Below are 13,125 nucleotides of genomic sequence, written 5' to 3' on the forward strand. Positions count from 1 at the left end.
CCTGAACTCTCCTCGGCTCACAAGGACGGACCTCACCCCAGAGGTGGGGAGCAGGGAGGGCAGCGGTCACCCTCAGACCGAGCAGCACCCCACGTGAGAACAAGCGCCGACCGGGCGCCGGCTGTCCGGATCTCCCCTCCTTCCTCACCCGCGGGTGCCAGCGGACACCGCCTCCCGTCTGCCTGGGGGTGAGGCCCCAGCGTGGCCCTGTCCAGTCCTCAGCCGGATGACAAGTGGTGTTGGGGCAGGCCGGGGGCATGGCCAGGGGGCGCCATGCGGCCCCCCTCACCACAACCAGGTGGCAACAGGGCAAAGGGAAGCAGCTGGGCCTCCGTGGCCACGGAGGCTCCAGGACTGGGGCGCCCGCAGGGGCAGGTGCACTGGGCTGCCTGGCCTCAGACACCTGTGCCAGGGAGGCAGGGCCTTCGAGGCCGGCTTCAGGCTGGCTGACCTGAGTGGCCGGGTCAGGCCCAGCACCTCCCCTTCCTCCCCGGAGAGCGCGAGGGCCCGCTCATCTCAGAGGTGCACACCCACCGCTCCCCTGCCCTCCTCTGCCCTCCCCGGCCCGTGCTGGTGCTGTCTGGGGGCGTCTGCGGGACATGGGACCCTGCACCCATAGGGTGGCCGATGCCCATCCAGGGCCAGTGTGTGCGATGGCTTGGACGCCCCATTCTGCTTCTGGGGGGCACAGACCCCACCACAGGCACCTCATCCTGCATCCTAACAAGAGCCTGGAAGGGGGCCCCGGGAGAGTCGGAGCAGCCCCCACACTCGGGGAGCCATGGACAGGCCAGCCTGGTGGGGGGAAGCGGTCACAGGGTGGGGTGAGGGTGTGCTGGGGGACTGGCAAGGGGCATTTCTGGGGCGCCAGAGGAAGCTGCCCCCAGCTGGGCTGTGGGGTCTGCTGCTGGTTTCCTTGAGGGGCCGGGTGTGCCCCAAAGGGGCTGCGGGGTCCTGAGAACCCCAAGGGCTTGTGGCCGGAGCGTGCAGCCTGCTGAGGCCCTGTCCGTGCCTTCCGGGGTCTCAGGGGGTGGGGCAGAGGGTCAGACAGATGCTGTGACGAGGGGATTCCCCACCAGAGGCCCCTGACAGTGGACGCCTGAGCTGTCGGCCCTCCCACCCGGGAGCTGAAGCCCCAGAGCCGCCCGCCCACCTCCAGCCTGCGGCCTGGACACCTGGCCCGCGGGGGATCCGGATCTTCTCCCTCTGCCCACCAGGACCACCTCCGCCCAGGCGGCCCTGGCCGCGGCTCCGCCGGGGCTCCCGGGGTGGCCGCCCACTGCCGCTCGGACCTCCAGAGCCGCCGGCCGCTGCACACCCTGGCCGAGGTCTGAGGCTGCCGCTGTCTGTCCCGAGGGGGCCGGGAGAGGCGGGTGGGGACACGGGGTGGTCCGGGGCCCACTAGGGGCCTATGTGAGGCGTTAGAAATAAATACTTATAAATAGAACACGTCTCCGTCCACTGCTGAGCGCCGGGGCCCACGTCGCTAACTAATGCGGTTAATTATAAGTCTGTCTATGCTTAAAAAAATACCAGCTCGCGCCTGCGCCCTGCCACTGCCCCGCGGGGCGCCCTGTCTGCGAGGAGGCAGGAGGTGCCCCCGGGCTGGTCGTGGGACGCCGGGTTGTGGGGCGCGGCGGGCCTCCGGGGGCTGGAGGCCGGGCTGGACTGACAGGGGCGGAGTCGGGCTGCGTCTCGGTGGGCGGCGGGCTCAGACCCGCATCTGGGTTGACCTCCTCCTGGACAGCTTGGACCTGCGGGCCGGGGCGAGGCGTGAGGCGAGGCGCCCGCTTCCCGCCTGCCGGGGGCCAGAGGTGGGCACCGGCCCCGTCCTCCAGGCCCGGGACACCGCCTCGGGCCGCCCGGTGGGTGGACGGCATCTGAAACTCTGGGGCGTCGGACCCCGTGAGCAACCCGGACACAGGCGAGCGCCTGTGCCCGACCCGCATGGTAGGGGGGGCCTACTGCGTGGTCCGGCAGGGGAGGGCGAGGGGGGCGGGGGGTGCCTACCGTATGGTCCCGGCCAGCAGGGGGTTGAAGGCGTACAGCCAGTCGTGCATGTCCTTGTCGCTGCCGGCCCGCAGCAGGACGCCCCGGTGCTCCGTGCACACGGCGAACGTGTGGGGCGTCTGCGGGAGGGCGCGGCGGTGAGGGCTGAGCCTACGGCCCGCGGCCACCACCCCCGCCCCAGGGCACCGCGGAGACCCCCGGGGTCCAGAAGGCAGGAGAAGGCCCTGAGAGGGCTGCCTGGGTCTGCAGCGGGCACAGCCCCCCCCCCGAGCGCAGCCTCCCCACCTCCCCCCCCCCCCGCCCCAGCCCGGGGCTCCCTGGCGGCATCCGCGTTCCCGCGGGGGGCCCAGGACCTTCGCTGCTGGCGCAGGGGGGTCTGCTAACCCCTTCATCCCGGCCTGGTAGGCGCGGGCGGCTCCCCCCCCCACCCTGTGGGCCACTGCCCGCCGGCCCTCGGCTCAGGGCCACCCCACAAATTCCCAGGAGGAGGGAGCGGCTACTGCCGGCCCCGTCCCTGCACCCCGCACCGGCCATCACCCGGAGAGACGGGGATCCGGGTGGCCTCAGCCTGGGGCCGCCCCGCCTCACGGCCCCACCACCCTCGCGGCCCCGCAGCCCCCCGCCCGCGGCCCCGCGCCCGCACCTTGAGCATGGCCTGCTGGTCCTCGCTGTACTCCACCTGCGCCGTGGAGAGGTTGAGCACGAAGCGCTCCACGTTGTCGCGCTCGCTGTTGTACAGGTAGGCGTAGGGCCGCCGCACCACCACGAAGCGCTTGGCCCAGCCCGCCGTGTGGGGCTCCAGGAAGTGCAGGTACCCCTTCTTGGACACGATGGGGCTGCGGGCGGGACGCTGGCCTCAGGGGTGCCCTCCGGCCGGGCAGCACCAAGCAACCCCTCCCCTGGCCTCGGTCTCCCCGGCTATAAAGCGGAGAAGCCCTTCCAAGCCGAGGCTGCCCCTCGCCGGCACCCCATGCTCCTAGGCCATCCAGCGGGGACCTGGGGCACAAGGCCAGGGGGCACCTGCTAGTGGACACGCCGGCCGCGGGAGGACGTGTGGACATCGCCGGGCTCTCCCCGCCCAGCTGCCCTCGCCTGCCCGGGCCCCACACACCTGACCCGGATCTCCTGGATGTCTGGAACCAGCAGCGGCTGCGGCTCTTTGTCCACGTCGGTCACCCGCACCGGGGAGGGGACCTGCCTGGCTTCCACCTCTGGCAGGGGCTCAGGCTCGGGGCTGGCGGGCCGGGAGCAGGGCTGGGGGGTCCTGAGAAGGCCGAGTCAAGCAGCTGCACCCCTGCCCGCAGCTTCCTTTGGCCGGGACCCCCCTCGGGCAGCCCGGGGCCAGCAGCACCCCCCAGAGCAGCTTGCGCACCCGCGGTCTGCCGGCCGCGTCCCAGGAGGAGGCTGCCCGCCCTGGCCCGGGCTGTCTGTGGGGCTCCCCGCCCGCCACCTCCTGCCCCCACCGGAAGGTGGCACCGCAGTCGTGGCGAGGGTGACTCCGCGCTGGGGACATTCCCCGGAGGCCCCAGCACAAGGGCCAGAGGCCCGGGGCCCTTTTCTTTCTCCTCACGGGAGAAGACAAGGAGCCCAGAGACTTGGGGACGCCTGCGGCCGCCCCCCCACCATGGGGCATCGGGACATGGGGGTCCCGCAGACAGTGCGGGGAGCGGCCTTGGGCGCGCGGCCACCCCCTCCCAGGGCTCCGCGACTCCCCTGCGCCCTCGTGTCCTGAACTGGACACGTGCGTTTCAGCGGCACGAGGGACAGGGAGGGGGACCGCGGCCTCGGCCCCGCCCTGGGCACCCCGCCCCGCGCCCGCCCGGCCCTGCGCCCGGGAGCCCCACCTCAGGTCGGCCGCCCCGTAGCGCCCCTCGACCAGAGACGGGCAGGTGGAGGAGGGCGTGAGCGTGGGCGGGCCCAGCGGCGACATGGACGGGTCCCGCAGGAGCGTCACAGACATCTCGGACAGCTGGGGGAGAGCGAGCTTCAGCGCGGCCGCGGCCCCCCGCCCGCGCCCCCGCCCGCGCCCCACGCCCAGTCTACCGCCTGTCTAGGGAGCCCCACCCCGGCGCCCTCCAGGGGCGTGAGGGGCGTGGGGGTGGCCTGAGCCCACTTCAGGGTGTTCAGTGCGGGCCGTGGGAGGCCCCGCGCCAGGGGCCAAGGCCGCACACAGCTGGGCATGAGGACAGATGAGCGGGGCCGGGGCCGGCCGCGGGGCTCCATGGGGGAGGCCTCGGCCACCCCGGCCTGGGGGGAGCAGGGGCTGCAGGAGGAGGGAGCAGGCCGCTGAGCAGGGGGGCCGGCCCCTCCCCTCCCCCGGGGCAGAGGCGGCGGCGGCGCACCTTGCTCTCGCTGGCGCTGGCGCAGACGTGGCCCTGCGCGTACTCCCTGTTGAACGTGTGTGTCAGGAGGCGCAGGCACTGCGGGGACAGCAAGCGCACCGGTCAGGGCTGCCCAGTGCGGGCACCCCAGAGGGCAGCAGCGCCGAGCACCCCAAATGCTTCGCGGGGAGGGCGGGTATCGGGGTGGGGCCTGCAGACGCCTCATCCTCCCAGCTCCGGCCCCTCCGCAGGCGGCCGCCGGTCCCACCTTGACGGCCAGCTCCCGCTGCCTCTCGTTGGGCATGTCCAGCGGCGACGGGTGGCCCTCGGCCGTGAGTGGGGAAGAGGCCCCGGAGGAGCTGCGGGATGCCGAGTCCTCGCTGGAGCCGGGCGATGGTGCCTCGGGGCTGGGCTTCTGCGTGGCCTCCAGCTTCTCCCGCAGCAGCAGGTAGTGCCTGGTCTTCTCCACCTGCGGGCCAGAGCGCCTCGCCTAGGCCCGGAGCCGGGGAGCAGCCCAGGCGTGCCCCCCCACCCCGTCCCCCCGCAGCCCAGCCCCCCGCCCACCTCCTGCAGCAGGCTCAGCTTCTCCAGCTCCCACTGGTGGTCCAGGATGAGGCTGTCGCTGCGGGGCCGCCAGCCCGCCAGGTTCTCCTCGCCCCGCACGTAGGCCACCGACGTGTCCAGCACCCTCCTGCGCCGCCGCTGCATCCCTGGGGAAACCGTCGGAAACACCCTCTGTGTGAGTGGTGCCCACGGTGTGGGCGGGGTGGGCTCACCACCCAGGGGTGCCAGAGGGCCGTGGAGCGAGGCCGCCTGGCTCCGAGCACCGCCCCAGCCGGAGCCGGGCACCTACCTGGGCTGCCCGCGTCCGCCACGTGGCACAGGCTGAGCTCGTACACCCCGGTCACGCGGTTGCTGTGGGGACACGCGTCGTCACGGCCCCACGTGCCAGCCCCCACCCACGCCCCCGCCGCCCTCTCCCGGGACCGCCAATGCTGAGGGCAGCCCTCCAGGCTGTGGACACGCCCCCGGGGGCCTCCGGAGGCCTGAGCCCACGAGCCTCCCAAGGGTGCAGGGGTGCGGGGAGGGCAGCGGGGGACGAATGAGCCAGATGGCGCGGGAGGGGGCAGCCGCAGAGCCCCTCGCCCCAGCCCCCAGGTCGGGCGTCTTCCCAGCGGCCGAGCCCCTGTGGCTCCCAGCCGGGGTGCAGCCCCAAGCCCCCCAACCCTGCGGGAACAATCATCAGCATCTCCTGTGCCCGCCACGCCGACCCCGAGGTCGGGGGAGAGGGCCGAGCGCAGGGGCCGGCCCACCTCTCCGCGGCCCGCAGGCTCCCGCTGCCGAAGAGGTTCCGGATGGAGCGCGAGGCGGGCAGCTTGGCGTCGCGGGAGTAGAAGACCACGCAGAAGTCCTTGGTGATGACGGCCGGCTGCGTGCAGTTCTCCATCTGCCCGCGGGGCGAGGGGTCAGCATGGGGGCGCCCAGGGCGTCCCACGAAGCAGAGCCGGCCCGACCCGAGGGCCCACACTCAGGTGCCACCAGAGGACACGCCGTGGGCTCAAGACGGGGGGGTGGGGAGGGGGGTGCATGGGAGCAAGGCCAGCGCGGCGGCCGGGCCTGGGACGAGCACGGGGCGCACAGGCCCCTCCCTGCCCCTTGGCTGCGGGCGGGGGGCTCGGGGAGGGCCTGGCTTCTTGCCTCGATGTAGGCGGACAGGGTCAGGTAGATCTTCTCCCGGTAGGGGGTGACCCTGTTCAGCAGCAGGGAGTTGTGCATGGAGCTGTCCCACGCAGCCTCGAACTGGAAGAACGTCCTGGGGGCAGAGACCAGACAGACGGAGGCGACTTGGCGCTGCGGCCGCGGCCGGGGGGCACGTGCAGACAGACGGACAGGCCCAGGCGGGAAGCCCGGGCAGGGGTGCCCAGGAGGGACAGACGCCCCCTTACTCAGGACCCCAGAGCGCGCAGCCCCAGGGGTGCGGGACACGCTGGCCACGGCCCCCAGCTGAGGCTGGACGGGGAGGCGGGAGGGGTGGGGAGGGGTGATGAGAACGGAGCGACGCGGGGCGGGCAGGGGCGGAGTGGGGGAGTGGCCGGCCCCCCAGCCTCGGTCTGAGTAAGGGGGTGCTGTCTCTCCCAGGACCAAGGGAACCTGCCTGGGTTTACCAAACCCCTGCGCCCGCCCCCGTCCCCCCACCGCCGCTCGTCCTCAGAGGAGGCCTGGAGGGGCTTGGAGAGGCCTCGGGCGGCTCTGGCAGGGGTGGGGGCTCTGCCCGCTTGCGGAGGCCGTGGCTTCTCGGACACCCCCCCACCTCCGCCCTCAGGACCGTGAGCAGAGCTGGGCCAGGGCCCCAAAGCCCCTCCTGGCAGCTCAGCACCCCGGGAGGCCAGGTCGTGGCCCAGGGACGCTGTCCCTCAGCCTGGAGCAGCGTCTCCTGAGGGGGCCGCGAGGACCCGCGTCTGCGGGCAGGGCCTCCGTCCCCAGCCAGCGCGCTGCCCCCAGCCGCCCGGGCTCCGTCCAAGCGACTCGCAGAGACACCCCAACACGGACGCAGGGCGGCACACACCCCCGCACGCCGCCCCGCGGGCCCCGTGGTCAGTCCGGGCGCCGGGCAAAGCGGAGGAACAGGGTCGCTGTCGGCACAGGGCGCCCAAAGGCCCAGGGAGGGGGTGAGGACAGTGGGGCGGGGGGCCAGGGAGGAGAGGGGCCCGCGGGCACGGAGCGCAGACCGAGCGGAGCAGAGAGGAGGCCGCTGTACCTAGTGCCGCTTCCGAAGGAGGCCCTAGGGCGGAGGCAGCGGACACGGACACACACAGAGAAACGCTCGTCAGAGGCGGCCTCCCGGGGCGGGTGCAGCAGGGTGTGCGCGGGGCCCGCGCTGCCGTCCACCCGCTCGCAGCGAGACGACGCCCAGCGCCTCTCCCTGGGGCCTCCCGCCGGCCACTGCCTTCCCCCGCCCCCGGCAGGGCAGGCGGGCACCTCCTGGGGCTGCAGCGGCCGCCGGCGCCCACACCCTCAGCCCCCGGCTCCACAGATGCGCAGCCCGGGCTGTGCCCTGCTTCCCGGGGAAGGCGCGGCCCCCACCCCTGCCTGGACATGTCCTCGGGGCCAACTCGACCCGCGGACTCAGGGTGACCCTGACTGGCCCCAGGACCTGGGAAAGGCCCAGCCCGAGGACCCCACGAGCGGCTCTGGCCGAGACCCCGCCCCGGAGCTAGGGCGCGCCTTCGCCGGCTCAAGCTCCAGAGGCCTGGACGCCCTCACACCCCCAGCCCGCTGGGGAGGCGCCGCCCGAGCCCACAGCCGCACGGCCGGCGCCACCCGCAGGCCCATGCCCTGCGACCCCTCGGCCCGCACCCCGGGCTCCGCCCAGGAGGGGCTGCCCGCGCCCCCTGCAGAAAAGCCCTCGGGGACCCCCGCCGGCAGGGAGGGGTGCGCCGCCCCACTGAGCCCTCAGCCCTCCTGAGCCAGGACGGGAAGGACCACAGCGGCCGAGCCCGGCCGCGTAGTGGGGCTGCTCCGAGGGGGCGGGAGCAGACCGACAGCCCCCGCGCCAGGTCGCAGCTCCAGCAGGCCGCCCTCGGGCTCCGCTCGGGCCCCCGGGAACGCCGGCCGGAGGTCCTGGGAGAAACGCGGCGCCTCCCCAGCTCCCCGCCAAGCTGCCCTCTCTGGGAGCCAGGCCGGGCGCCCCCTGGTCTCTGCTACCCGCGGGGCGGGCTCCTCCCCCAGGGGCCTCCCAGGTCTCCGGGCCCAGAAACAGGCCCACCCTGAGTCCGGCTCTGGACTCGCGCTCACACAGGCTCCTGCCCGCCCCCCAGCGTCTGCGGGCGGAGAGCGGCCTGCGGCCCCAGCAGCCCGGCCTGGGAGCCGGGCCGACCCCCCGCCACCCCGGACCGGGACGAGCCAGCAGGGGAGGCTGCGCGTGAGGGAGGGTCGGGCCTTGGGGCAGGATGGAAGGAGGGATGGGACCGGGGGCCCTTCTGTGGTGGAGGCCCGGGAACCCCACCTCTCCGGAAAGCGGGGCGGGGCCTGGCACCGGGTGGGGGTGCCGCGACCCTGCAACCCGGGTGGTCCCAGCAAAGCCTAGTCTCAGGGCTGGGCGCGTCCACTCCTAATGTGCCCGAGGCAGAGCGCGTGAAGCTCACTGCAGGGCGATGCCCTGACCAGGGCTTGCCCGCGCCCTCCTCAGCCTCCGCCAGGGCCATCCCCACCGGCAGGGAGAGGCACGCACGGTTCCAGAAGGTTCTGCCGCTGTCCACTCCCCCGCCAAGGACACAGCCAGTGCGGCTCCAGGTCCCCCCCCAAACACATCCCCTCCAAGGGAGCTCGGGACCCCATAGACCGTTCCTGCTGGAGCCCCCAACCCGGCCAGTCGCCTCCAGCAGGTACCCCCGGCCTCCCAGGCGGGCTGGGATCCCCGGGAAAGACACCCCCACTGCACCTCCCGCAGGCCCCGGGGCCGCAGCAGACCCACTCACGGGCCAGGTGTGGGCCCAGGGACAGGCAGGGAGCTGCCGACACAGCTGCGGCTCTCCCAGACCTCAGGGCCCCCCCCCGCCCCCGCGTGCTGTGCCCCAGCCCAACGGCCTGCACATCAGGACCCCACACGCAGCTGGACCCACCCACGGCCACAGCCGGACCTCTGCTCCCGCAGACCAGGTCAGGGGCCGGCCTCGCAGCCCCCACACGGCCAGTGTGGGCAGGGGCCTCACTCACGTTAGGGAGGAAGCAGGCCCCAGGATGCCCACGGCCCCCCGAGCATCCTGAGATTCAGGGCTCATGGGGTGTCACCCCCGCCAGCTTCCCAGCAGGAAGGGGCCGGCCACAGCCGAAGCTGCCCCTGCACAGGCCAGGGCCCGCCCAGGTGAGGAATACAAGTGGGGGGCCTCGGGGCCCATTCAGGTGGGGGGTGCAGTCTTGGGGGCCTCCGGAGGCCTGCCCGGGTGGGAGACATGGACTTGGGGACCCACCCTGTGTGGGGCACGACTTGGAGCCACACCCTGGGTGGGAAGTACAGTTTCAGGGGTCTCGGGGTTACCCCATGTCCACTACAGTCCCCCTTCCCTCCTGCCCCCATGGGCATGGGCGGGAGCCCGTGGGGACCCCTGCTCCCACTCGGGGTGAGGCTGGGTGGGCCAGGCTCAGGGCGGGGGGCAGGGTCTGCGGAAGGGCAGCCACCACCACAGCAGGCAAACCAGGAGTGGGGCCCACGGGGCTCAGCAGGGGGCGGGGGGCAAAGAAAACCAAAGTGTCGCAAGGAAACGGGGTGAAGCGACGGGAGAGGGAGGCGGGGGGCGGGTGCAGGCCCAGGGGTGGGGTCGACGCGGCCTGGAGGGCGGGGAAGGCGGGAAGGAGGCGGGGTAAGCCAGGGCAAGGTACCTAGGCATGTCCGAATCTAGGAACTGCCTGCAAGACACAAAGGATTACAGGTTAGTGCGCGGGCGGCGGGCGGGCGGGCGGGCGGCAGCGGTGCGGGCAGCGGTGCGGGCAGCGGGCAGCGGGGGGCCGCTCGGCGCCTGGGGCGGGGCTGCGAAGCGGGGGCCTTCGAGCAGGAGGCAGCCGAGGTCGTGGCAAAGCTCCGGGCAGCGCAGGCCCCTGGACGGAGCTGGGCCGGGGGCCCCTGGGCCTCGGCTCTGCGGGGCAGCAGGGGCAGCCTGCCCACTCTGGGCTCCGAGGTCGTGGGCCCTGGTCCAGGGAAACGAAGGCCCCGGGAGGGCCTGCCAGCCTGGCCAGTGTAGCCAGAGCCACTGGGGCCCCGGACTGGGCAGGAGGGAGTTCGAGGCTCCCCAGGCGCCGGCCACACCAGCACGGGCAGGAGCCCTGGCATATGCCCTGGACGCACCTTCCCTGCCCCGGCCAGGCCCTGACCCCAGTGCGGGCTGAGGGGGACCGTGGGCCACCTCGCCCCACAGCCCCGGGAGCAGGGCCGAGCCCTCCAGCCACGGGTTCTCAGGCTCCAGGAACGGGTGACGCAGTCTGGCCAAAGCCCCACTGACGCAGGCGGGGCCCAGCCGAGGGCCCCCGCGGCCCCCGAGACCGAGGCCAGGGCTGGGCCCCGGAGCTCCCAGCAGCTGTGCAGGCCGGGGAGGGCAGGGAGGCGTGGACAGTGCAGGGGCCCCCAGAGGGCCCGGGAGCTGCAGATGCTAAGGAAGGGGTGGAGGCCGGGCCAGAAGCTCGCTCAGCACGGCAGGGGCCCGCCCAGGGGCACAGGCCCCACACCCCACCCGCCAGGCACCCTCCTGCAGGCAGCGCCCTGCCCGTGGGTCGGTGCCAGGCCACTGCCGCCAGGGTGCGTTTCCATGGCGAGAGGAGAAGCCCTGAGCCCGGCCACCGTCAGCCCGTGCCCCCTCCCAGGCGGTCACCCTGCTGGTCCTCTCAGCACGAGAACACCACGCCCCAGCTCAGCCCGCCTCCTCTGCACAGAAGGTTCCCCGCCCCCAGCCCCGGTGACTCCTGCCAGGGCCCCTCCAGGAGTCAGCGAAGGGCCCAGCTCTGCGTGGACCCGGGAGCCAGAACCGGAGGCCCCTCCGGCGCGTGCGTCCCCCAGCACGCCAGTCTCAGAGGTGGTCTCCGGTGGCTCAGCCGCGGGCAGACCCGGGCGCGCGTCCCTTGGCACCGGTCGCCCCAGCCGCCCACCCCTGAGCCCCGCAGCAGCGCCCCAGGCCGGCCCCAGGGCAGCCGCACCCGAGCCTGCACCTGGCCTCCCGAGGGCCGCTCCCCGGCTGCCGGCGCCTGGCGTCAACTCGCCCTGCCCGCGGCCGCGCTGGGCTGCGCGGGGTCCGGCCACCACCCAGAAACTGGAGAGGAGCGCCAGGGCCGAGGCCAGCAGTGCCTGCGGGTGGTGCGCCAGGCCGCTGCCCAGAGTGTCAGCCTGCCTGCCGCCCCAGCCTGCACCCCACCAGAGGCCACACCCCCAAGCGTCGTCTGGGGAGTCCAGGCTGCTCACGCCCCCAGCTGCCAGCACCCACGAGCTGGGGGCCAGTGCCCACTACCCCGGTGACTGCCGGCATCTGACCCGGCCCCGCACGGACACTCAGTGCCGGCCAAGCCTGCGGGGACGCTTGGGGGCGGGCCTGGCCGGGGCCGAGCAGACAGACAGACGGACAGAGGTGGCTGAGGGCGGGGAGCCAAGAGCGCCCATCGGGACGGAGCCACCGTGGCTGCGGAGACTCACCTGTCGTCCTGGGCTGGACGCACGTACCCCGAGGACAGGATGTTGAGAGACAAGATGTTGGGGTCAACCAGGGACTCGTCCGTCTCCGGGGTGTTTCGGATGCGGCCTGTGGGGATGGGGGTGGGGGCACGTCACTCCTAGGCACCCCTGGGCGCAGCTCTGCCCGTCTGCTAAGAGGTGGCCCCGGGTGGCTGGCTCCCAAGAGTGCAGTCAGCGCTGCTCCTTGTCCTCCCGCCCCCACACCACACCCCCGTCCAGTCCAGCCATGCAGCTGCCGTCCCGCTGGGAAAACGAGGGCCAGCTGGGGGGCGGGTGCGGTGCCAATGGGGCTGCCCCGGCAGGTGCCTCACTGCAGGCCTCATGAACCACCTCCAGCCCAGGCCCCGGCACTTCCTGGCCCCTTGGGGGGGGGGCTCGCTGCACACCTGTCCTCGCTCCTGACCCAAGGCTGCAGCGCCTGACCACGGCATGCTCAGTCGCCTGGGGCCTCTGTGCAGGGCCGAGATGGAGAGCAGCCCACCCGGTCAGCCTGACCCAGGTGGGACGCAGCCCCGCGGGCCACCGACGGGGAGCTGAGCGTGCTGGGCCTCTGCATCGGGCGTGGAGGCGACACGCTTTGCTGTGTCGCTCACGGCCGACACGTGGCTGCTGCGCTCCGGGCCCACGCCCACATCAACGTGACCCCCCCACACTGCGCAGGCAGGTGGGTAAGTCCCCTTCCCGGCTCCCGTCTGGACACCAGGCCCCGGCTCTGGGACTGGGCCGGGGGCCGGGTGGGGCAGCGAGCCGGGCAGATGCTGGCGGGGCCGCTCACTCACCCACCACGAGCTCCCGGACCTCCTTCCAGCGGATGTGGCCCCCCGTCTCGTGCAGCAGGGTCACGGTGATGCGTCTCTGGATGCCCTGCGGGGCGAAGACAGCTCAGGCCGAGCCACAGGAGGCAGAGCTCAGGCCAGGCGCGGGGGGGAGGGGGGGGCTGGCCAAGGGCCAGCGGGCTCCGCACCTGGTGCAGCAGGAAGGTCCCCACGCAGGGCATCCCACCTCGGTGGTCCACCACGGCCGGGACGTAGCTGCGGAGAGAGGTGCGGTTGCTGGGCTCAGGCCTGCGGCGCTGGCCAGGGGTTCCCCCCCACCGCCCCTGCCACAGCTCCCCTGCCGCTCCGAGGGCACCGCAGGCCCCTGGCCCCCTCGGCCGGACCCGCCGCCCCACGTGCCCCCCACCCTAGTCGTCCACCTCCGCCGCGAGCGCTGCCCACAGGGACGGGGCTCTGGAGGCTGCCCCAGCCGGCCGGGCGTGGAGTGGGGGGTGGGGAGTGGGCGGCCACGCTCGGGCCCAGCCCCTGCCCGCGGACTCACTCGCCGTTGGCCTCCAGCTCGCAGATCTCGAAGTAGACCAGCAGGTCGCACTTGCAGTGGCAGGGCCCGGGGCTGGGCCGCGTCAGCGCACTGAGCTTGGTGGCCGGCACTGGGGGCAGGAGGGAGGTGCTGGGGGCGACCCTGGGCACAGGCGAGCCTCCGAGGCAGCGGGGCGCCCACCCCCAAGAGGCCGGGCAGCAGCCCCATCCCACACCCCAGCAGCCAGGCCTCGGCCCCACTGTCCCCAGCCCAGGTGTAAGGAGC

General features: G+C 73.7%; 1 protein-coding gene across 7 annotated transcripts in view; it reads right to left on the reverse strand.

Annotated features, from left to right (window-relative positions):
* Positions 1 to 1,711: 1,711 nt before the first annotated feature.
* Positions 1,712 to 13,125, reverse strand: part of KIF1A (kinesin family member 1A) — a gene marked incomplete at both ends in the record, with an annotated part of 31,290 nt that continues 19,876 nt past the window's right edge. For 2 of the 7 annotated variants that reach the window (XM_084254879.1, XM_084254876.1), the window contains 16 exons: positions 1,712 to 1,754; positions 2,011 to 2,129; positions 2,654 to 2,846; positions 3,122 to 3,274; positions 3,855 to 3,979; positions 4,353 to 4,430; positions 4,600 to 4,800; positions 4,896 to 5,041; positions 5,185 to 5,246; positions 5,645 to 5,778; positions 6,030 to 6,144; positions 7,090 to 7,113; positions 11,506 to 11,611; positions 12,324 to 12,408; positions 12,509 to 12,575; positions 12,862 to 12,970. In XM_084254879.1, the coding sequence (XP_084111005.1) occupies positions 1,712 to 1,754; positions 2,011 to 2,129; positions 2,654 to 2,846; positions 3,122 to 3,274; positions 3,855 to 3,979; positions 4,353 to 4,430; positions 4,600 to 4,800; positions 4,896 to 5,041; positions 5,185 to 5,246; positions 5,645 to 5,778; positions 6,030 to 6,144; positions 7,090 to 7,113; positions 11,506 to 11,611; positions 12,324 to 12,408; positions 12,509 to 12,575; positions 12,862 to 12,970 (1,760 nt within the window). Of the gene's footprint in view, positions 1,755 to 2,010; positions 2,130 to 2,653; positions 2,847 to 3,121; positions 3,275 to 3,854; positions 3,980 to 4,352; positions 4,431 to 4,599; positions 4,801 to 4,895; positions 5,042 to 5,184; positions 5,247 to 5,644; positions 5,779 to 6,029; positions 6,145 to 7,089; positions 7,114 to 9,710; positions 9,738 to 11,505; positions 11,612 to 12,323; positions 12,409 to 12,508; positions 12,576 to 12,861; positions 12,971 to 13,125 lie in introns of all 7 variants that reach the window. The other 5 variants (XM_084254877.1, XM_084254875.1, XM_084254880.1 and 2 more) reach the window with 3 other exon arrangements.

Source organism: Talpa europaea, assembly GCF_964194135.1.
Source record: "Talpa europaea genome assembly, chromosome: 1".
Lineage (NCBI taxonomy): Eukaryota > Metazoa > Chordata > Mammalia > Eulipotyphla > Talpidae > Talpa > Talpa europaea.